General features: G+C 33.1%; 2 protein-coding genes across 8 annotated transcripts in view; both read right to left on the bottom strand.

Annotated features, from left to right (window-relative positions):
* LOC136274662 (uncharacterized) overlaps window positions 1–13,842 on the bottom strand; it is a 30,211-nt gene extending 16,369 nt beyond the window's left edge. The window contains exons 1-3 of the mRNA XM_066082044.1: window positions 13,689–13,842; window positions 11,911–12,093; window positions 11,626–11,682 (exon numbers count right to left, since the gene is read on the bottom strand). Of these exons, the coding sequence (XP_065938116.1) occupies window positions 11,626–11,682; window positions 11,911–12,093; window positions 13,689–13,740 (292 nt within the window). The 5' untranslated portion in view covers window positions 13,741–13,842. The remainder of the gene's footprint in view (window positions 1–11,625; window positions 11,683–11,910; window positions 12,094–13,688) is intronic.
* Window positions 1–23,851, bottom strand: part of LOC105340138 (uncharacterized) — a 51,953-nt gene that overhangs the window by 25,718 nt on the left and 2,384 nt on the right. For 2 of the 7 annotated variants that reach the window (XM_066082092.1, XM_066082094.1), the window contains exons 6-12: window positions 23,713–23,736; window positions 23,550–23,573; window positions 23,286–23,357; window positions 22,594–22,695; window positions 22,250–22,273; window positions 21,928–21,987; window positions 21,744–21,767 (exon numbers count right to left, since the gene is read on the bottom strand). In XM_066082092.1, the coding sequence (XP_065938164.1) occupies window positions 21,744–21,767; window positions 21,928–21,987; window positions 22,250–22,273; window positions 22,594–22,695; window positions 23,286–23,357; window positions 23,550–23,573; window positions 23,713–23,736 (330 nt within the window). Of the gene's footprint in view, window positions 1–18,756; window positions 19,793–20,192; window positions 20,233–20,917; window positions 20,943–21,325; window positions 21,362–21,743; window positions 21,768–21,927; window positions 21,988–22,249; window positions 22,274–22,593; window positions 22,696–23,285; window positions 23,358–23,549; window positions 23,574–23,712; window positions 23,737–23,851 lie in introns of those variants that run through there. The other 5 variants (XM_066082091.1, XM_066082093.1, XM_011446043.4 and 2 more) reach the window with 4 other exon arrangements.

Consider the following 23,851-nt stretch of genomic DNA (forward strand, 5'->3'; position numbering starts at 1 on the left):
TGAAAGCTCTTGTCAATTCAAACACATTTTGTTCAACAAGTATTTAGAAATTCTGTACTGTTCAGGAAATATCTGGAGAGGATCGTTTTTAGGGGCCGACCCTGTAACTCCTTTCAGGGACCGCATAACAAAGAAATTTTTGTTGCATATTGATAAGCTCAATATTTTGAGCATCTTTTGTTCAATATTGCTTATCAAAATTTTCCTCCATTTAGATATATTGAGCATCAAAGTTTTGGACTTCTGGTCCCTTAAAATCCCTAATTTCGTCATATAGGAGTAAATGATTGCCATGTATAGGTGAATAACGTTAGAATAAACATAATTGCTTCAATGACGTATCACAAAATATTTTACAGTAAAAAGTTATCATCAAAAGACTTTAGAGCCCCCTCAGCCCCTAATTTGAAGGGCCAGCCCCTTTTTCTTGATCTCAAATGAAAGCTCTTGAAAAAATAAATTTTAATTGCTCTACATGTCTTAACAAAATATTTTCAAGAAAAGAGATAATTAAAGAAAACCAAGAAAAATCACTACATTTTTTATGTCTCAATTTTCGGGTCCAGGCGAGCTTGGGCGCCTTTTGTGCCAAACATAAATGGCTCACTTTAGACAAAACTACAATCATTCGTCTACAATTCCTGAAAATTTGAATTTGATATCTTTTATCGTTAAGGAGGAGTTCGACGGACAAGCTGACCCTCTAAAAATCGCTAAAACGTCAATATCTCTAAAACGGAAATGACGTCATCCAAATAAAAAATTTCCAATAAGGTTCAGATCAGTATCTATCAGATCTGAAAGTTTTAAGAAAATCGGCCGAGCCATTTCCGAGAACTCGCGCGGACAAAATTTGTAAGAAAAAAAAAGAAAAAGAACTAGACACGATCTCGTTGCGAGCAACGAGGAGGTCTTCCGTCTGATTTTAGAACTTTAGATTTATGTTCGATCTTGATTTTGCTATTTAACAGCTAAACATGATTTAAAACAGGAAAAGAGGGTCTACATTATAAGGGCCAGATACTATTTTGTTTCAGGTGTAAGAGCTTTGTTCAACAAGTGTTCAGAAATTCTTGAGATATCTTCTAAAACAATATTTTAGGGGCCGGACCTTATCTCCATTTTCGGGCCACTGAACCAAACTTTTAAGGTTTCATGTTGTTAAGTACATCATTTCGAGCATATTTTCTTTATACTGCATTTCATTTGATTATAAAGACATTTTGTTCAACAAGTGTTCAGAAATTCGTTATCGTTCTTGAGATATCTGAGAAAGAATGTTTTAGGGGCTGGTCCCTTATCTCCTTATTGGGGCCGCTGAACCAAATTTTTTAGGTTGAATGTTGTTAAGTACATCATTTTGAGCATCTTTTCTTTTATACTGCATTTCAAAATATTTTTCCTTTTTGAGATATAGGTGAGCAAAGTTTTGGACTTTTGACCCCTTAAAAATCCCTAATCACGGAACACATGAGAAAATCATTATAATGTTAAGCTACATAACTGTTAGATAAACATATCTGCTTCCATAATCTATTCCGAAATATCCCTCGGTAAAGAACTATAGGAAAAAGAATTTAGAGCCCCCTAGGTCCCTAATATTAGGGGCCAGTCCCTTTTACTTGGTATCAAATGAAAGGTCATTTGATTATAAAGACATTTTGTTCAACAAGTGTTCAGAAATTCGTTATCGTTCTTGAGATATCTGAGAAAGAATGTTTTAGGGGCTGGTCCCTTATCTCCTTATTGGGGCCGCTGAACCAAATTTTTTAGGTTGAATGTTGTTAAGTACATCATTTTGAGCATCTTTTCTTTTATACTGCATTTCAAAATATTTTTCCTTTTTGAGATATAGGTGAGCAAAGTTTTGGACTTTTGACCCCTTAAAAATCCCTAATTACGGAACACATGAGAAAATCATTATAATGTTAAGCTACATAACTGTTAGATAAACATATCTGCTTCCATAATCTATTCCGAAATATCCCTCGGTAAAGAACTATAGGAAAAAGAATTTAGAGCCCCCTAGGTCCCTAATATTAGGGGCCAGTCCCTTTTACTTGGTATCAAATGAAAGGTCATTTAATTATAAAGACATTTTGTTCAACAAGTGTTCAGAAATTCGTTATCGTTCTTGAGATATCTGAGAAAGAATGTTTTAGGGGCTGGTCCCTTATCTCCTTATTGGGGCCGCTGAACCAAATTTTTTAGGTTGAATGTTGTTAAGTACATCATTTCGAGCATCTTTTCTTTTATACTGCATTTCAAAATATTTTTCCTTTTTGAGATATAGGTGATCAAAGTTTCGGACTTGTGACCCCTAAAAACCCCTAATTACGTAACATACGAGAAAATCGTTATACTTCTGGGATTCATAACTGTAAGATAAACATATTTGCTTCTAAAGTCTATTACAAAATATCCTTCGGTAAAGAGCTATAGCAAAAAGACTTTAGAGCCCTCAAGGTCCCTAATATTAGGGGCCAGTCCCTTTTTCTTGGTATTAAATGAAAGGTCGTTTGGTTATAATTACATTTTGACCAACAAGTGTTTAGAAATTCGTTATCGTTCTTGAGATATCTGAGAATGAATGTTTTAGGGGCCGGTCCCCTATCTCCTTATTGGGGCCACTGAGCCAAAATTTTAAGGTTTCATGTTCTTAAGTACATCATTTTGAGCATCTTTTCTTTTATACTGCATTTCAAAATATTTTTCCTTTTTGAAATATAGGTGATCAAAATTTTGGACTTATGACCCCTAAAAACCCCTAATAACATAACACATGAGAAAATCGTTATGCTGCTGGGCTTCATAACTGTAAGACAAACATATTTGCTTCTATAATCTATTTCAAAATATCCCTCAGTGAAGCGCTATGGGTAAAAGATTTTAGAGTCTTCTAGGTCCCTAATTTGAGGGGCCAGCCCCTTTTTCCTGATATCAGCTGAAAGGTCTTGTAAATATAAACCTTTTTTACATTACATGTCTTAATAAAATAATTTCCAGAAAAGAGATAAAGAAAGAAAAGCACGAAAATTCACGACGTTTTTTTAATCTCAATTTTCGGGTCCAGGCGAGCGTCGGCGCTATTCGAGATAAAAATGATTTGAGACCTTCATGCATAACTTCAGTCTTTTGTCTACCATCCCTGAAAATTTTAACTTTATATCTGCAATAGTTAGGATAATAAGAGGAGTTCCACCGACAAAATACCCCTATAAAAATCATAAAATCGACAATATCTCAAAAACGGAAGTGACGTCATCAATGAAAAAAATTTGCAACAAGGTTTAGATCAATACCTATCAGATCTGAAAGTTTCATAAAAATTAAATGAGCCGTTGCTGAGAAATGGCGTGCACAAAATTTGTAAGAAAAAAAATAATAATAATAGGGAAGAAGAAACAAAGCAATAACAACTAGACACGATCTCGTTGCGAGCAACGAGGAGGTCTTCCGTCCGATTTTTAGAAGGAAATAGGACATCATCGACTTTGATTTTCGACCAAAACACATGATATGGAAAAAAGAGTGGAGAACTAATGCTTTTTTGTATCACATTTTATAACTTCTCTTATATTGTGTTTTTAAATACTTGCATTTCTTCAAATTAAGATAGAAAAGATTAAACTTGTTTACCTCTGGCTCCTAAAAAACCCTTATTAGGTAACGTAAGAGAAAATCATTATATTGTTAGAATATATAAATGTATTATACCTAATTTAGCTTAAATAACCTTTCACAAAATAGCTCTTAGTAAAACGCTATAGATTAAAGACTTTAGAGCCCTTTGATCCCCTAATTTAAGGGGCCAGCCCTTTTTTCTTGAAATCAAATGGAAGGCCAATTCATTCTGAACACATTTTGTCAACAAATGTTTAGAAATTCGTTACCGTTCTTGAGATATATGAGAAAGAAGGTTTTAGGGGCCGATCCATTATATCCATGTAGGGGCCGTTTAACGAAATTTTGAAGCTTGCATATTGTTAAGAACATCATTTTGAACAACTTTCTTCTATACTGAATTTTAAAATATTTTTCCTTTCTGAGATATGGGTGATCAGAATTTTGGACTTTTGGCCCATTAAAACCCTTAATTACATAACACATGATAAAATCATTACATCGCTTAGATACATAACTGTGAGATAAACATATTTGCTTCTATAACATTTACCAAAATATCCCTCAGTAAAGGGCTATAGATAAAAGACTTTAGAGCCCTTTGATCCCCTAATTTAAGGGGCCAGCCCCTTTTTCTTGATATCAAATAAAAGGTCACTTAATTCTAAACACATTTTGTCCAACAAGTTTTTAGAAATTTGTTACCGTTCTGGAGATATATGAAAAAGAAGGTTTTAGGGGCCGATCCTTTTTCTCCTTATAGGGGCCGTTTAACGAAATTTTGAAGGTTGCATATTGTTAAGAACATCATTTTGAACAACTTTTCTTCTGTACTGCATTTCAAAATATTTTTCCTTTCTGAGATATGGGTGATCAGAATTTTGGACTTTTGGCCCCTAAAAACCCCAAATTACGTAACACATGATACAATCATTACATCGCTTAGATACATAACTGTGAGATAAACATATTTGCTTCTATAACATTTTACAAAATATCCCTCAGTAAAGGGCTATAGATAAAAGACTTTAGAGCCCTTTAATTCCTTAATTTAAGTGGCCAGCCCCTTTTTCTTGATATCAAATAAAAGGTCACTTAATTCTAAACACATTTTGTTCAACAAGCGTTACAAATTCGTTACCGTTATGGAGATATACGAGAAAGAAGGTTTTAGGGGCCGATCCCTTATATCCATGTAGGGGCCGTTTAACGAAATTTTGAAGGTTGCATATTGTTAAGAACATCATTTTGAACAACTTTTCTTCTGTATTGCATTTCAAAATATTTTTCCTTTCTGAGATATGGGTGATCAGAATTGTGGTCTTTTGGCCCCTTAAAACCCTTAATTACATAACACATGATAAAATCATTACATCGCTTAGATACATAACTGTGAGATAAACATATTTGCTTCTATAACATTTACCAAAATATCCCTCAGTAAAGGGCTATAGATAAAAGACTTTAGAGCCCTTTGATTCCCTAATTTAAGGGGCCAGCCCCTTTTTCTTGATATCAAATAAAAGGTCACTTAATTCTAAACACATTTTGTCCAACAAGTTTTTAGAAATTTGTTACCGTTCTGGAGATATATGAGAAAGAAGGTTTTAGGGGCCGATCCCTTATCTCCTTATAGGGGCCGTTTAACGAAATTTTGAAGGTTGCATATTGTTAAGAACATCATTTTGAACAACTTTTCTTCTGTACTGCATTTCAAAATATTTTTCCTTTCTGAGATATGGGTGATCAGAATTGTGGACTTTTGGCCCCTAAAAACCCCAAATTACGTAACACATGATAAAATCATTACATCGCTTAGATACATAACTGTGGGAAAAACATATTTGCTTCTATAACAATTTATAAAATATCCCTCAGTAAAGGACTATAGATAAAAGACTTTAGAGCCCTTTGGTTCCCTAATTTAAGAGGCCAGCCCCTTTTTCTTGATATTAAATAAAAGGTCACTTAATTCTAAACACACTTTGTTCAACAAGGGTTACAAATTCGTTACCGTTCTGGAGATATATGAGAAAGAATGTTTTAGGGGCCGATCCTTTTTCTCCTTATAGGGGCCGTTTAACGAAATTTTGAAGCTTGCATATTGTTAAGAACATCATTTTGAACAATTTTTCTTCTGTACTGCATTTCGAAATATTTTTCCTTTCTGAGATATGGGTAATCAAAATTTTGGACTTTTGGCTCCTTAAAACCCTTAATTACGTAACACATGGAAAAATCATTACATTGCCTGGATACAAAACTGTGAGATAAACATATTTGCTTCTATAACATTTCGCAAAATATCGTTTAGTAAAGGGCTACAGATTAAAGACTTTAGAGCAGTTTGGTCCCCTTATTTGAGGGGCCAGCCCCTTTTTCTTGATTTTAAAGGAAAGGTCTTGTAAAAAGAAACTATTTTTGCATTACATATCTTAACAAAATATTTTTCAGAAATTAGATAATTAAAGAAAACCACAAAAAATTACAACGTTTCTTAATCTCAATTTTCGGGTCCAGGCGAGCTTCAAGGAAAATGGCTTCTCGACAAATCTAAAACAAGCAAGCATATCTACCATAACCACTCTGTCTTGCATATAAATTTCAAGTCTCTAACTATAACGGTTCCTGAGGAGATGCGTGGACAACATCATGCTCCAAAATACAGGAAAAAGGGAGATAATTCCGAAGCGGAAGTGAATTTTCAGACAGGAAGTGGGATGCAAAGAGACATTCACCAAAGACATTATCCCTATAAAAATCATTAAAATCGATTGAGAAACGGCTGAGAAATTAAGGGTGTCTACCAAGGAGAAAAATAATAATAATATAGAAGAATGAGAACCCGTGGAAAAACAGTAAGGTCTTCCGCTGAAGACGGAAGACCTTAATAATAGGGAAAAAGAAACAAAGCAAAAACAAAAAGGTCTTCCGTTGGAAACGGAAGACCTTAATAATAATAAAAAGAAACCGAAGAATAACAAGAGGGTCTTCCGTTGGAAACGGAAGACCCATATAAAAAAAACAATAGAATAACAAGAGGGTCTTCCGTTGAAAACGGAAGACCCTAATAAAAAGAAACAATAGAATAACAAGAGGGTCTTCCGTTGGAAACGGAAGACCCATATAAAAAAAACAATAGAATAACAAGAGGGTCTTCCGTTGAAAACGGAAGACCCTAATAAAAAGAAACAATAGAATAACAAGAGGGTCTTCCGTTGGAAACGGAAGACCCTAATAAAAAAAACAATAGAATAACAAGAGGGTCTTCCGTTGAAAACGGAAGACCCTAATAATCGCATTCGTCACATTGGCGACGATTTTTATATGCATAACCCTAGCTCTTCCTGTTTGGTCCAGTTTCAATCGTACCTCAAAATTTTTCTAAAGATAATACCGATATTTTCGATAGAAAAAATGTCGTTCATTAAAAGCTTAATGCAACAGTTAAGCTGAATATTATGTTTATTTTTCATCCATTCCGGCGATTACGGCATGCCGTTTCCCCGCAGCAAGGCAGTTGCCATATAAGGTCATGTCAAAATTCGACAAACTTGTAGACTTTACATTTGTCAATTTGTATTTTGTCAGATGTGCTATTGTCGAGCCTGAAGATACAAATGCAGAAACTACGGATTAAAAGTGTGCAAAGTGGAAGGTTTATTTAACTGATGAAAGCAATAAAGCTGCAAAGTGTGCATCATGCGAAGGAATTGAGTCAGATATTACATGTTGTTTTCCTGAGTTTTATAGGTTACACCATCAGAATTACACATATTCATGCATACTCAGACTCACACACCAACACGATTACGTATTCGGGTTTACAAGTTTACACGTCTGGATTTTTGAACACGATTACCTAGACCTGGGAGCTACAGTGCCTACCATAGTGAAAAAAACTGCAATTTACTGCGCACAAAAAATGTGCTAGTTTTGGGCCGATTAATCTCATTTACGATCACATTCTGTACAAATATTTGATCCCAAAATATCCCTCGGACGTTTTAATACAGATATCGTCACTTCACTTGCCTCTGATTTTCTTTTAAACACCATCAGCAGCCCTTTAAATTAAAGTGGTGCAAGTTTGTTTACATTTTAAAATGGCGACTCTCGATCTCGACGTGAATTAACATACTTCATTTTCCGAGGTCGGTTATCATTCTTTAGAGAAAGTCTGAGGCAAGTGTAAAGTGACGATATCAGTAGTAAATTGGCTAGAGAATTTAATGGTACTAATTCTTTTTACAGAATTTGTGTGAATATAAGGCTAACTAGATACGATCTCGTTACGAGTAACGAGTAGGTCTTCCGTTCAATTTTTAAACGATATGATTAAAATTTCAATGAAATTTCAGAATTCTCCCTCAAACACTCCCATTCCGATAATGTATACGATTGTCAATATCCTTTAAAATACTTAACAAAGTGTTTTGCATTTTCAATTATTGCATATTAAAGATTTAAGAGTTTAGTCCCCTAAAATCCCTAATTATGTCATCAATTGGTTTGGAAATGAGTTTTACAAACTGATATTGTTACGATCAACAACTTTGTTTCTGTAATGCATTACAAAATCTTGATCGTTTTTAAGGTATGTGAAAAAGATTTTACGACTGTATTGGCCCCTAATTTAAGGGGCCAGCCCCTTTATCTTGAGTTCTTTCGAAAGGCCTTACAAATACTAACATGTTTTGTTCTTACACCAATTTAAAATTGTTTATTTTTTTTTAGATACAAATAATTGAATATTTTACTAGATCCTTAATGGGGACAGAAATTTGTGTTTTGATTGATGGAATCGATTTAAATCATAAATGCAAACATTTTCTCTTCTACAATGCTTAACAAATTATGTCTCCTTCTCTAGATATATTGCGTCAAAGTTTTAGAACTTTGGCCCCTTAAAATCCCTTATTAGGTAATAAATGAGCGTGGCAATGATTTTTCCTGATATATATTGTTACGGTCAACAACTTTGCTTCTATAATGCATTACAAAAAAATTATCGTTTTTAAGTTATCTATAATAAAGTTTACGAGTGTCTTGGTCCCTAATTTAAGGGGCCAGCCCCTTTTTTTTTTATTTCAATCGAAAGGTCTCGCAAATAATAACATTTTTTGTTCTTACAGCTATTTAAAATTGTTCATTATTTTTGAGATACAAATGATTGAATATTTTAGGGGCCAGCCCTCTAGATCCTTAATTGGGACAGACATTGGTGTTTTGATTATTGGAATCGATTAGAATTATCAATGCAAGCATTTTCTCTTCTACAATGCTTAACAAAATATGTATCCTTCTCTAGATATATTGCGTCAAAGTTTTAAGAGCTCTGGCCCCTAAAAATCCCTAATTACGTAACAAATGGGCGTGGCAATGATTTTTCCTGATAGATATTGTTACGATCAACAACTTTGCTTCTATAAAGCATTACAAAATCTTTATCGTTTTTAAGTTATTTGTAATATAGTTTACGAGTGTCTTGGCCCCGAAAAAAAGGGGCCAGCCCCTATTTCTTGGTTTTGTTGGAAAGAACTTTTGATTATCTACCACTTTTGTTATATATGTTTTAACAAAATATTAACTGATAAAAAGATAAAGATCAAAACGTGTGAAAATTTTGAATCGAAATTCGAACCCAATTTTCGAGCCTAGGCGAGCTCAAAGAAATGGCGCCATTGGCGCAAAAAAACTACATTCTGCACACCTTCAAACTATGATCTACCTATCCTGAAAATTTCATATCTATATCTCTGATAGTCTCTGAGTTTATGTCTGCACAAAGTTGGTCGTAAAAACTTACAAAATCGGCCGTAACTCGGAACCGGAAGTGACGATTTCAAAATTTCAAAAAACTTCTAGAATTATGACCACTGGCAATCATCTGTGAAAAAATGGTCGAAATCGGCCGAATAGTTTTCGAGATATCGCGTGCACAAAATTTGTGGGAAAAAAAAATAATAATAACTAGATACGACCTCGTTACGAGTAACGAGTAGGTCTTCCGTCCGATTTTTTTTTTTTTAGATAAAATGATACCATGAGATATCGATACAATTTCAAAATTACCCCCCCCCCCAGAAAAAAAAAAATTGAAGATAAAGAATAAAAACCCTAATTACCTCAGACATGGGCCTGACGATGACTCTTTCAAACCGATAATGTAGAGATCAACAACTTTGATTTTTATAATGCATAACAAAATATTTATCGTTTTCAAGTTATTCGTAATAGAATTTACGAGTCTCTTGGTCCCTAATTAAAGGGGCCAGCCCCTTTTTCTTGATTTTATTGGATAGAACTTTTGATTCTCTACTACTTTTGTTCTATATGTCTTGTCAAAATATCAACTGATAAAAAGATACTGATCAAAACATATGGAAATTTTGATTCGAAATCTGTACCCCATTTTTGTGCCTAAGCGAGCTCCAAAGAATAGCGCCACTGATGCAAAACAACTAAATAGTGCACAACTTCAAACCATGCTCTACCTATCCTGAAAATTTCAAAGTCATATCTCTTATAGTTTCTGAGATCAACTCTGCACAAAATTTGTCGTAAAAAACTACAAAATCGACCGTAAATCCGGACCGGAAGTGACGACGACAAAAAATTCAACAACATATAAAATTCAGATAATTTCCCATCATCTGTGAAAAAATTGTTCAGATCGGTTGAGTAGTTTTTGAGAAATCGCGTGCACAAAATTTGGAAAAAAAAAATAATAATAAACAGTACGAAAACAATAAGGTCTTCCGTTGGAAACGGAAGACCTTAATAATAAGAAACAGTACGAAAACAGTTGGAAACGGAAGACCTTAATAAGTCCAAAAATAGCGCAATTTTTTGTGCGCCGTAAATTGCAGATTTTTCCTATGGTAATTAGCCTACTGTAGCTCCCAGGTCGTCCATCCGAATTTTTTCAGACCGGGAGCTACAGTCCTCCGGCTATTTGTGGACGTTTTATGGACGTGCATGAAAAGCATTGACCCCCCCCCCCCCCCCCCCGAAAAAAAAATCAGGCTGTTTAACTTTGGCTGCAGTATAGAAGTAACAACCTCGAAAACAGAATTATGGTGTCCGGATAGGGCCATTTGCGTTAACGCGACATCGCGTTCAGATAAACGAGACATCGCGCTAACACACAACACGCCGTCGCGGACACAATACAGAATACACTCAGAATGTATAAATTACACAGGCGAAACTTAACTTAATCCATACATGAGCAAAGAGTGCCGCATAATGAAATTAGAATGCATATTACTGTGTTTGATCCACGGTAAACAGACAGCTGGTACGTGACAGGAGTCTGGAAGTGCATATGTATACATTATGGCGGACATTACATTTTATGTGGAGTATATAATGATTAGGCATAGCCAGCACTGGTAAACATATATGTCACATATACACATTAAAATATTTATCAACATTCATAGTAAGCACAATGGCTAATCGCTTGCGTACCATTAATATCATGGATTAATCGGAAAACCTTGGCGAGTACGGCGCCTGCATCAAATTCTATGTAATCGACCGAGACTTTCTGAATGCTATCAAAAAAGGCGAAGGCGAAAGTGCGAAGGTGCGAAGGCGAATGAGCAATACTACTATCGCTTCTTCGCCTTCGCAACTTCGCACTCTCGCCTTCGCAACTTCGCACTTTCGCCATCGCATCTTCGCACGTTCGCTCCTTCGCCGTCGCACTTTCGCCTTCGCAACTTCGCACTCTCACCTAAAGGTGAAGTTGCGAAGGTCGAAGTGGCCCCATCGGAACACCATAGCTAATGGAAGCTGTAGAGTTATGGTTAGGTTTACAATAGAGCTCTGGGCAAATTTTCCAGTATTCAATTACATTACAAGTTGTAATCAAACAGTGTATCTAACGTCATTAAGTGATATTTTATGACTTATTGGTTCATTAATTAAGATCCCTGTAGCCACGTATAAATGTGAGAGGGTACATATCAATTTATAACTAAACTCGTGTACCTTTTTCAAAACCTCCTGTAGAACATTTTGTCTTCTCTGTCTTTTTGCTTTTTTCAACTAAAAAACAAACAATTTAAATAAGTCAATCTCTTTCTCCTTTCTCCTTCTTTCTCTCCTTCTTCTCCTTCTTTCTCTCTTTGTCTGTCTGTCTGTCTGTCTGTCTGTCTGTCTGTCTGCCTGTCTGTCTGTCTGTCTGTCTGTCTGTCTGTCTGTCTGTCTGTCTGTCTCTCTCTCTCTCTCTCTCTCTCTCTCTCTCTCTCTCTCTCTCTCTGAAAGTCTACCTACCGTCTGAGACTTTATCTCCCGTCGTGCGATGACAGCACCGTAGATAGAGGATGATGACGACAATGATGATGACTGTACAGATAATCGTGGTGACCACTGGTGCGATGAGAGGGAGCAGACTTGGTGGTGCCATTTTAGACATGGGAGTAGGTCCCATTATGGTGGTACCTGCATCCTGACCAGCTGAAAAATAGAGTCAATTTGTTAATAACTATTCACTATAGAAAATAAAACTATATTTGATGACTTTTACTCTTTTTGAAATAATTGCCTGTACATGTTGATTATGTATGCTCTCTTTCTCTCTCTCTCGCTTTCTCTCGTTCTCGCTCTTTTCTCTCTCTTTCTCTCTCTCTCCCTCTCTCAATCATACAATATCGACAATTTGGTTTTATTTCCTTGTTTGTATTTAAACAAACATTCAACGTCTCTGTAAACTCTTATCGATCTTGTTCCCCCATCTTCTTTAAGTTTTGGAATTTTAATCTATTATGTACATGTACATTTTATATATATATATATATATATATATATATATATATATATATATATATATATATATATATATATATATATATATATATATATATATATATAATGTACATAATAGATCAAAATTCCAAAACTTAAATTTGTAAGAAAATATTTGCGTAACACTATACCACAATAAAACTTGTCAGGTGACGGTATTGTGAAAGTGAAACTACTTGTACGTGGTTTAATTTCACTAGATTATATAAGCCCATATATATATATATATATATATATATATATATATATATATATATATATATATATATATATATATATATATATATATATATATATATATATATATATATATATGTACATATCAAATGTACATGTACATAATAGATTAAAATTCCAAAACTTAAAGAAGATTGGGGGAAAAGATAGCGCAAATGCCCATTTGGTTTTCTCGTAAAAAAACAATTTCAAATTAATTTTTCTTCAACCAAATATACTAGATGATGTTATATTACAAGTTTAAAAAAGCACGATTTGTAACTATATTCAGTTTTGAATATTTAAACAAACGATAAGAAAATAAATTAAATAAAGTTTTGGTGGTATCGAACCCACAACCTAAAAACCCTCGCTCTATAATGTTACCTCATGTCTGGTGCTCTAATCACTGAGCCATTTTAGTCACAACAAATATCATTGTTAAATGCTAAATGCAACTTCAACCACGAATTGATGGACTTTAAGTATTTCTCTAAAACGTTCAACTGTTGGGATACAAAATGACATTTTTATAGTATAGTGGGTCATCTCCACGTTTTTGTTGATTGCAATCGGTTTGATTTCCTTTAAACCTCATATAGACTATGACAAAAATATGGATCCCAGACCCACTCTATAAAAGAAAAGGCATTGAAGTTCTAAAAATGACATTTGGAGGTTTTGACACGCATACGCCAGTTTAAACCAACCTATTCTAAATATTTAACATATCTAAAGGTTATAAATCGATGTTATGGTAAATATACATTGTTTTCAATAATTCAGAAAGAAATTATGAGATTTGTTCATATTTTAATTCTATAGTATCTTATCTATCCTCATATGTGCAGTTTACACGCCTTATTCACCCATCTTCTTTGTAAGAAAATATTTGCGTAACAATACCACATAAAACATGTCAGGTGACGGTATTGTAAAAGTGAAACTATCCGTACGTGCGTTAATTTCACTAGATTAAAACTAGTCGTGCAATATTTCAGCAGTACTAGCACATTTTCTATATGACTTACCACTCAATCCCAGCAAGAAACACAAGATGACAATGTCAGTGAAATAGTCCATCCTTCCGTCTTTGGTTTGATGTGTACAGTCATGTGTTTCCCATGCAAAACTGCTTGTACAGAGTTTAACCGAAACTGACGTAAAATCCCAGTTTCACCTTTGGTGCATAGGTTCTATTTCATATACCTTATTATTAGACAGGTATTTCCCACGCTACTGTCATCTGAATATTCTCTCTCTCTCTCTCTCTCTCTCTCTCTCTCCCAAATAAACCTCAAACCAGAACCGTGCATTTAAACAATGCCCACTTTAATGGGCGCCTGTAAAGTGCGAAACGAAACCAATCAAAACGAAACGAAACCAATCGAAACGAAACGAAACCAAATGAAACGAACCCAAAAATCGAAACGAAACGAAACGGAATTTAAACAAAAGTAATGTCAATTTTGACTACATAAAAGTGAAAATAAATTCATTGAAATAAATTTTTGAACCATAAAATATAACTACATGTATGTTTCAGATTGCCGCTGTAAATTTTTGAGCCGATTATCCGAAATTTGCAAATATCGTAAAATTTATCTGTTAAAATGTTGCGGAAGTTTTATATACTTAATCTAATCTATATACATGTATACCTTGTAAATTTTGCAAGAGTGTCTCTTTACTTACAAGTTTTCTACATAAATGGACGGTTTCCAGACGAACTGTTCAGTGCTAAACATGAATGGGATACTGTTGTAGTCCTGTGAAAGACCCGCACCAGCGTGCCAAGCCATTTCACTGTCTGTCCATGTCTAAAGGCATAAAAGATATTTGATCTTGTAAGGTGTAATGAGGTTTGCAATATAAAAAAAAATTGACACTTTTCCATTTAAACAAAATAAAATTTTTATGTTTACAATTACAGACATTATAATTAGGAGAAAGATGACTTTAAAACTAGAGATATTGCTGTATTTGGAAATTTAATCCATACCAGAGACAGCAACGCCGATACCGAGAAAGTCTGATCCTTGATGTACTGTCAAGTATAAAATCATAACCTATCCATGAATATGCCTTTTGATCGTAAAATATAATGAAAGTCCTTGACGCATCTAAATGTACTGATCAGATAAAATAAACCTAATACTTATGAAATTTTAAAGCATTTTATTTTTGGAGGGGTTCCGTGTAAGTATTGCAAAGTACCGAATATCGCTAAACTGATATCTTTATAACAAGGGACTTTTAATAGACGCGTATTTTTTCTTGTATATTAATCAATAAAATTTTCTAATACCCACCAGGTCGTTGACGGTCAGAAGAGAGAAGTCCATGAAGACATCTACGATTTGGGACGGTCTCTGTAGTATCGAGTACCCCGTGAACAGTTCTTCTCTCAGCTGACTCTCCAGTGCAATGCTGTAAGGTGGGGGCTGGGCCCCAGTCTTATTCCAACAGCATGCTGATGTAAGTAGTGTAAAATTAATATTGTGGTGATTTAAAAAAACGTCATTATAATATGCTTGTGATTGTGGAGAGAGAGATAGAGAGAGAGAGGGAGAGAGAGAGAGAGAGAGAGAGAGAGAGGTAAAAGGATGGGAATGAGGGATAGACGTTAAACATGTATATTTTTAATTTAGACTGGGGTTTATTATTTATTTAGAATAAAAAATCTAGTAATTACTTATTTTGTAACGGACTAAATTAGGAAAAGAAGTCTATTCCCATCGTTATTTGAACGTGTCTGCAAAGAACAGAACCACTACAAATGAGAACGAAGTGTGAATTTTAAGGTTTTTAATTGTTATAAACTAATTTTATTTTTTTTAAACTTATCATCTTACGTGCCTCAAAGTAATTTGATTTCATTGTAATGTGACTTTCAAAATGTCGGAATAAATAATAAATAGTAGTCCTGTCCAAAACACAACATTGGATGAATATAAAAAGGACTGAACACAATTGAAAGAGTAACCAAAAATTTAGAATGAAAAAAAAATTCATAGTTTTCGTTATAAAATAGATAAAAAAAGATTTAGTCCGAAATATTATATTTGGTAATGTGATTTCTCACATGTTCAGCAGATTTTTTATAATATCCCAGTTTCATTTTTCACTTATGTTTACATTCTTGAAATCGTCTACAGCTACGTAAATTAAGTTTGTATTTCTATAAGTGTTAAATGATTAAAACTATACTTACACAGAATTGAATATAATGCAGGTAGATAAATATACACTGTTCTTAATCTCAGTAGCATTTGTTTTCTGCTCAAATTCATCTTTCTTCTTTTCTTTCTTTTTCACTTGTAAGTAAAGTGTGAATCCAGGATGTAGTTCCAGGGCTTTTTTGACTTGTTAGTGTTAATTTATGTTTGCATACAATTGATAGGTCTAATTGATCAAGACTTTTACTCGATGGAATATACAAACAATTTCGATTGATTCCATACTTGGTCCTCGGGCTTCGAAACAATGATAAGTTCTTTTTATTTAAACATGAAGATGGATATTCCGGGTTGGATTATTTTATGGCTTGTAAAAATATATTTACATAGTAAATGTTCCTTTTTTATTTACAATGCTCTATGTAAGAAACGCTTAAGTTCCAAAGAAAATGCTTTAAGTTTATCAATACGTGTACATATCAACATAAGAAATCGGATAAACAGATACTCGGTTATATGCAGGCAGCTCTCTCTCTCTCTCTCTCTCTCTCTCTCTCTCTCTCTCTCTCTCTCATATTTCTTGTACAACATGTCAAAAGTTTTAATATTTGATCCGTTTCATTTGTATTGTTGAATAATTAATACATAATTGTCATCTTTTTATCATACATGCATATCATATCGTAATTTTGAATTGTAAATGCATCAGATTTTCTTTTTGTATCATATAATCTTTGTTTAATAATAATTTTATTTGCATTGAAAACTTTAAATTTACTTGTATAATTTTTTTAAATCATAAAATAAAAATAAAAATTCATACTTTAAATTGTGTTATCATCTATATAATGATTTTTGTAATGTATGCATTTCTACGTGGGTTTATTGTGCATTGTTTAACTTGTATAAATCACGTGTAAGCTACGTTTTTGTATAACTTAAGTTAATTATATATCAATATTTGTCAGTTTTTATAATTTCCAATACTTTTAATTATAAAATTTTCAAAGGTATTCAAATATTACTGAGATTTTCTCTTTTTTAAATTGAATCTTTGGACCAATGATCCCTTCTTTGATTTACTTTGTAACGAGATATAGATTTCACCTTTCTTGGTATGTTCCGGACACATGTAGTTAACACGGCATCAGTCTATACCTTACTTTTTACAATACAGTTCTAATCTGTACAGTAAAAGTGTAACAGTTCAAATGAAAATTTACAAAACAAATGGAAAAAGTAATTCAAATTAAACAATGCTCATTTTTATTGTGTGGTATTAAACAGTGACTTATAAATTTCATAGTTGTTATTTTTAAATGGTTATAATGAAATTCAAAATCTAAGTTCAAACATGGGATTTTTCAACGTTCAAAGCTCTTACCCAACCTTAGCAGATGACATCTAAGTAATTGTTCTCATCCCACGTGAGCTCCAAAAGTTTTCAATACTCCATACGCTGTCGGTTTACTTTTAATGCTGTGCAAAATCATTATTCCATACGCTGGCGTTTTAATTTTAATGCTGCAAAACCAAATATTCTTTATTTTTATATAAAAGACCCAATCCGGTCCTGCGGATACTGCTGGATTCTCGGGAAAGAACGTTTTGAATCTTCCAACTTGTACACCAATCTTTAAATTCTTTTAAGCTCCAATTTTGACCCTGGTGAAGAACATATAACGCTTGCAAGAAAGGACGACAAGCATATTCTGCTCTTAAAATGTCCGAGCAGTTCAACCCCATAACAGTCGCCACTCTAAAAAAAAAGTTTTACCGTTCTTTATGGGGGCGAATTCTGGTGGGATATTTGGATTAAAGACATTAGGTCACTCAATTCAACATTTCAACATTTTGTCATTCATAAGCAGTATGTTATGGGACTGTCCTACCATATTAGATCAGACACATGCGAAAGACTTCTACACTGTATGTCTCCTGTCTATTACAGCAGAGATCGACATTAAGAAATTACCGTTCTTAGGTCGGCTCTGTGAACTGAAGACATTGTACATGACAATGCGTATATGCATCGTCCGTCTGTTCTCCTACCTGTTCAATGCCAGTACTAAGCATTATGGGTTGATTTTGGACATCATTTCCATACCGTGGAAATATAATTTATACCAAGTGTTAACTGATGATCTTGAAAGTGGATTCTTCCCCCAAAAGTGTCAGGGGAAAACATCAGTGGAATCCTCCATGATCTCGTTTCACTCTGTCTGCTTGGCGATCCTGATTTTGTTAAATTCAACATCCTTTGTGCATGCAAACCACCTAAGCATATGTGAAAAATTCCTAATAATCATCAAATTGTTCTGTGTAAATGTAGCTGTGGACCCTCCTAGATACCCCACCAGAATTTTGCTGCCTCTGAGCAAAATCTGTTACGAACGTATTCGAGCATTTTACTACACTCTGCCCTGAAACACCATTGTATCGCAATACCTGGTGGGAACGTAATTGAGGACTACAACATCGCACTATCAGGACCGTCACAAAGTGATTTGTATTAATTTTGTTTTTCTCGGCGCTAGTTGCTCGAGTACTTTCGGACTATGATTCGCCAGAACTCCATATTCTTAATTTTCGTTATGCAAGAGATGTGTTTGCAGCGTATTACAGAAAGACAACAGCGCTTTTTTAAATGGACCAGACAGTTGCAGTCCATGTGCATTAACTCTATTGCAAACATACAAGTGAATGTCTTCTATGTACCAATAATTCCCAGAAAAAAGTTCATTGTCTTACTGACTTTTGTACAAATTAACAATTGCTTAAAGTTACTTTTTACTTTTTTTGACTTTGTATATATATGTTGTATAAAATAAATATCCAACAGGGGGAAATAGATAAGAATGAAATTAACCTTACAGGTATTATTATAATCAACTATTATTGACAACATTAAACGTTGTAATAATCATATAAACATTTATTTGGAATAATCAAACCCAAACGGATACATTTTGGCTAACTTCATTTTATATATTTTGAAAAATTAGAATTCAAAATCATTTCAAAATATTCCTTTGGACGCCCGAAAGACGCAATGTTACAAACGCTCACGACCTGTTTTATTGTTAAAAATATATCCAAGCACAACAGTTGATTACACCAGAGGTCAAGCAAACTAAATTAATGGTAACACATAATGATTATAAGATATGTAACATCGTAGTCTGCATCATTCAGACGTTTGCGTTGTCAGTGGAAATAAACAATACAAATGAATGGATGATGCAGACTAGTTAAAAAATGCAATGTGACGATATTTGTGCAATTTTTAGAAGACGCAACCTTCACACATAAAGAATCCAATAAAATGCTAGACTAGTACAAATATTATCAAGTACAAACAATGTAAATATATATATATATACAACCAGAAAATCTCAAATGATTGTTTTGAAGACAAAGTGAACTTGCAATAAAATTATAACAGTCCCAAGTGTGATTGTACATTGAAGTGAAAATTATTATAATCTGTACATGTAAATTAAATACAAATGGATAACACAATACGTCATATACATGTAAATCTAATTTTACCCATGATATTAAAATCGAAATATACTGAAAACAAACGACAACTTCTACGCTTTTTTTTACAGAATAAATATAGATGATATATTTAATATCACACGAAACAGGGACATGTAGATCTTGTATATTGAGCATAAAATAACCTTTCATACAAAAAAAAATTATGAAATAGTATACGTCTAGTATTTGCAAAATTAACTGTGATTAGTCAAAGCACCATTCTTTACAACAGATTTGATAAAGTCCACAAAGACTTATCTCTTGCATTTATTCTAATAGCAATCTGCCAATGGAGTTTTGTACGTAATGTCACCCACGAGAATTTTACGAAACGGTAGCATGGTGGTACTTCCGAAATCACTTTCCTCAGGAGTTTTTTTTTTCATTTCAATAATGGCTTGCTCTCCTCACTTTAAAAATAAAACCGCAAAAATATTTTTACAAAATAAAAGTCAGACACTCTTCATATTAATTAACAAATTCAAGCGTTTATATTGAAATTAAATTAAAGAAAATCTTCTTTCCCAAAAATTATGCACCTTCCTTACATGTACAAACATTTAAAGTTATCAAAATCTTATTTCCTAAAGATGGAATTACGACATTGCATAAAGATGAATTAAAACAATTCATTACATATTTTATTTTTTTATTTTGCCATGACTTAATGTATATGTATTTAAAAAAAAAAAGGAATACTGCAGTTCTAGGCTATTAAGTCGAAAAGTTCAAGTTTCAGTTTAATGTTAATTTAGTTCAACTTTCCTCATGCGTTAGTAAATCAGCTTTGAAATGATTTCAATGTCTTACCCTGATCCAGCTTTCCCCAATTTACCATCCTTCTTCTTATCTGAGTGAGTTACAAATAAAATTATTGGTTAAAATTTAAAAAAACAACATTCGATGTTCAAATTTGTGATATATTCCAGTTCAAGTGTCTATAAAATCACTTTTAAAGGTGGAGGGTTGTAGAGATGAACTGGTTAGAAAATGTATTTATTCGCGGCCTTTCAAAGTGTACCAAAATTAAGAATTGGAATGGTTTCATTGCATTAGATTGGCAAAATAGCAATTTGTTTGAAAACATGACGCAATGGAAAGATTTTTCATTCTTTGAGAGAGTCAAAAAACTAGATTTTATAAAAATACTTATGAACCATTGTTGAATTGCTGTATATATTTATACTATAAAAGAAAAGTTTTACAAATAACAATTCAATTTGATGCCATTTTTTGCTGAATAATTTGATAAAGTGTTAGGAAAGAAAAGGTGAGATGGGTTCTAATTCTAACTCCATTGCTGCAGAGTGTCACAGAACCATTATCGCCATTCGGAGGTATTTTCAGCAGAGAGAGTGCTTGCGAACGTTTGTCGTAAAGAGATAAAGTACATGTAAAATATATATATAATAAGAAAATCAGGCAAGCGCTTGTAAGCTATCGCTCTGCTGAATAGGATTGATGTAATCTTTCATGACGTCATCAAATGGAAGAGGGGTGGTGATGATTTTTCTTGCTGTTGATTATATATTTACCTATGATCTCTAATTTTAGAAACACCTATTGTAGAAAAATTAACATATTTGTGGTTTTGTATTATTAAATATAAGCTGTTGTATTAACATTAAAACACTTCATGCATGACAGCATTCTTTTGCTTATCATTTTTAAAAAAAAATCTAACATTGTATTTATTATGTTCAGGAATAAAAGATAGGCTATGCAAACATATATGGATAAAAATTTCTATGAATATGGCACATGTTGATCACAAAGAATTTCACTTAATGTACGTGTTCTATAAAAAGCTGTACCAGAAATTGAACACAAAGGTCATTATGTTTCTTTAATAGACAGAAATGAAAAAGAACAAGAAAGACAAAGAAAGAAAACACGGAAACATCACAGAAAGGCGTCCAGGGTCTATCGATTATATAATTTACCTGTAGGCTTCTTCATACCACGCACACGATCTTTTACTGAAAACGAAAGTAAAAATACAGATTTGCATCAGTGGTCAATATATTTGTTACCGAAACCAAAACCTAGAGTATTTCATTTAATTAATTGTTCAGTTGCTTTAATCTCGATAAAACCGAAAGTGTAAGCCTTCATTTGTATGAAACAAAAGGACATTACATGTAGACAGGGAAAAATATTGTTTTTAAACCAAAAGAAAAGTATATAGTGCTTTAAATTAATTCATTAAAGTATTTTTAATAAGATATCTTGAAGATTTGGGGGAGACTTCAACATTTCTTCTTTACATGGTTTAATAATAAAACTGTTTAAAATATTCATTTTTTATAACAATGTTTGTCTTCTTTCAATAATTGTAAATAAAGATTTTATTTATCTTACCTTGGGTTAAAGCTTTCTTAGCGTCTAAAAAATTAAAAGGAAACGTTATGAAATGTTAACTGAAATTTCTTTTGATGTTATAAGCACAAATAAGAACAATCTTTCCTTGTAAAAAATCACTAAAATGAAACTTTAAAAAATCATTGACACGATAAAAAAAAAACAATCATTCCCACGATGTTACCTTTTGTAAAATTCCGTATTTCGATGTCTTTTTGGTTGGCTTCTTTGATGAACTTTTTACCTGGTCGAAAAAATAGCCGAAATAGCAATGTCGTGATTTCATTTTAATATATTTGCACCGAACATCAATCCCTGTTTGAAATAATGTTTTACTTAAAGTTGATTTTGTAATGCGACTGCACAGATGTTATTTGCTTTAAAAAATAAACATTATTAAAAAATGTAAACGATCATCAACAATTATAGTTATGATGTTTATTCATTGGAAAAAAGAAAGATGATTTTTCAAAAAAAGAAAAGTTAAGTAATATAGCAAGTTTTACCATCGTTCAAGACTTTGTTCGTCTCTGAAAGAAAAATTAAAGAATATGGTAGTTATTGAACAGAGATACATCAATTTTTTTTTATTAAACCAGTAATCTGCAATTCTCAGTTTTGCCGTGTTACATATTTTGGTTTTTTTTTTTTTTTTTTTTTTTTTCGGGGGGGGGGGGGGGTGGCAGTCAAATACTTATAACACAAACATGACAGAATGTTAGATTTTACACGTCTGCTATTATATTATACCCCAGCCCTAAATAGTCTGCAAGTCCTAAGTTTCGAGGAGTTACTAAAGAGGAATAATTGCATGTAGTTTACCAGAATTGTAGAATGATATTTTACATACCGGTGAACAGACGATTCTGTTTTTCCCGTGCACTTTCTATCCTTCTCTTCTTCGGTTCGTCATCATCGTCGTCGTCCGGTCTGTCTTTTGGATCTTTTGCGACTGCAAAAGCAACAAAGAGAACAATTATTCCTTCCCAAAATACATGTATTTAGAATTAATTAGCTTTTGGGCGTGAGCTTCTTGGCGTTGTCCCTTGGGGTCCCATCAAGGCTTTGTACTGGACCTACCGGAGCCCTCAAGGCGAACCGAAGACACCCTTCCCAACTTCAAACTCTCAGTCTTCCCCATGTTTATGGGGAAATGAATACTAATTCAGAACCATTCCGGGGTACCAATAGAGTTATTTTTAAAGGAAAAAATGGTATTTCGTTTTATCTTTTATGTAAAGTTTTTCTTTTTCAATTCGGTCTTAATAACGTACATATTTTACTTTTGCCAAAATCAGACAAATGCTGAAAAGTAAATGTTAGGACAGACTTTGTTTTTCCATGTCTTATTTTATTGTAGTACAATACATGTAAAAGTATCTAGTACATCAACTTAAAATTGTAACTATATTTCCAACTCCATGAAGATACCTGTACTTCAAAGGTTTGGTTTCCATTGAGCAAAATCTTTTTTAAATGCAAAATATCAATCTATAAGAAACACATAAAGCAGAATTTAACGTGAGGCTACCTTTAACTTACCCCTTTTGTTCACCTCTGAAAATAGTTCGTCTTTCAGATTTTTAGGCTCACTCTCTTCATCAATACCTTCATCTATGTACAAACACAAGCAACGTCAGAAAATATTCAAAGTTCATTTTATGAATTACTTAGTATGTAAACGCATGTAGTACATGAAATAAATCGTAATGAAGTTGTAAATGAAAAAAAAATAATAATATCGTTTACTTTTTTAATCAAATTCCAATTTTAATTAAATTAAATCTTCCAAATTGAATGCCTTACCAATTAACTTTAAGATTGATGTCGCTGAAAAGACAAAAAAAAAATACAATAAGTTCATATTGGTTTCTATGGCTGTCAAATTTCGGAAAGAATAAATACTGATGAAAATCTGCATTTTCAATAGATAAAAATTATTTTAATCAAAATATGCATTATAACTTACCATGCCACATCAAGCTTTTAAATTCTGTTTGAAAAAAGATAATGAAAAAAATTAGCAACCGACCTTGATTAGATTGGATACATTATATTTCAAAAGTTAAATTCTTTATCAACACTATCTTCTGTATTAAACACAATGG

Source organism: Magallana gigas, chromosome 4 (genome assembly GCF_963853765.1).
Source record: "Magallana gigas chromosome 4, xbMagGiga1.1, whole genome shotgun sequence".
Classification (NCBI taxonomy): Eukaryota; Metazoa; Mollusca; class Bivalvia; order Ostreida; family Ostreidae; genus Magallana; species Magallana gigas.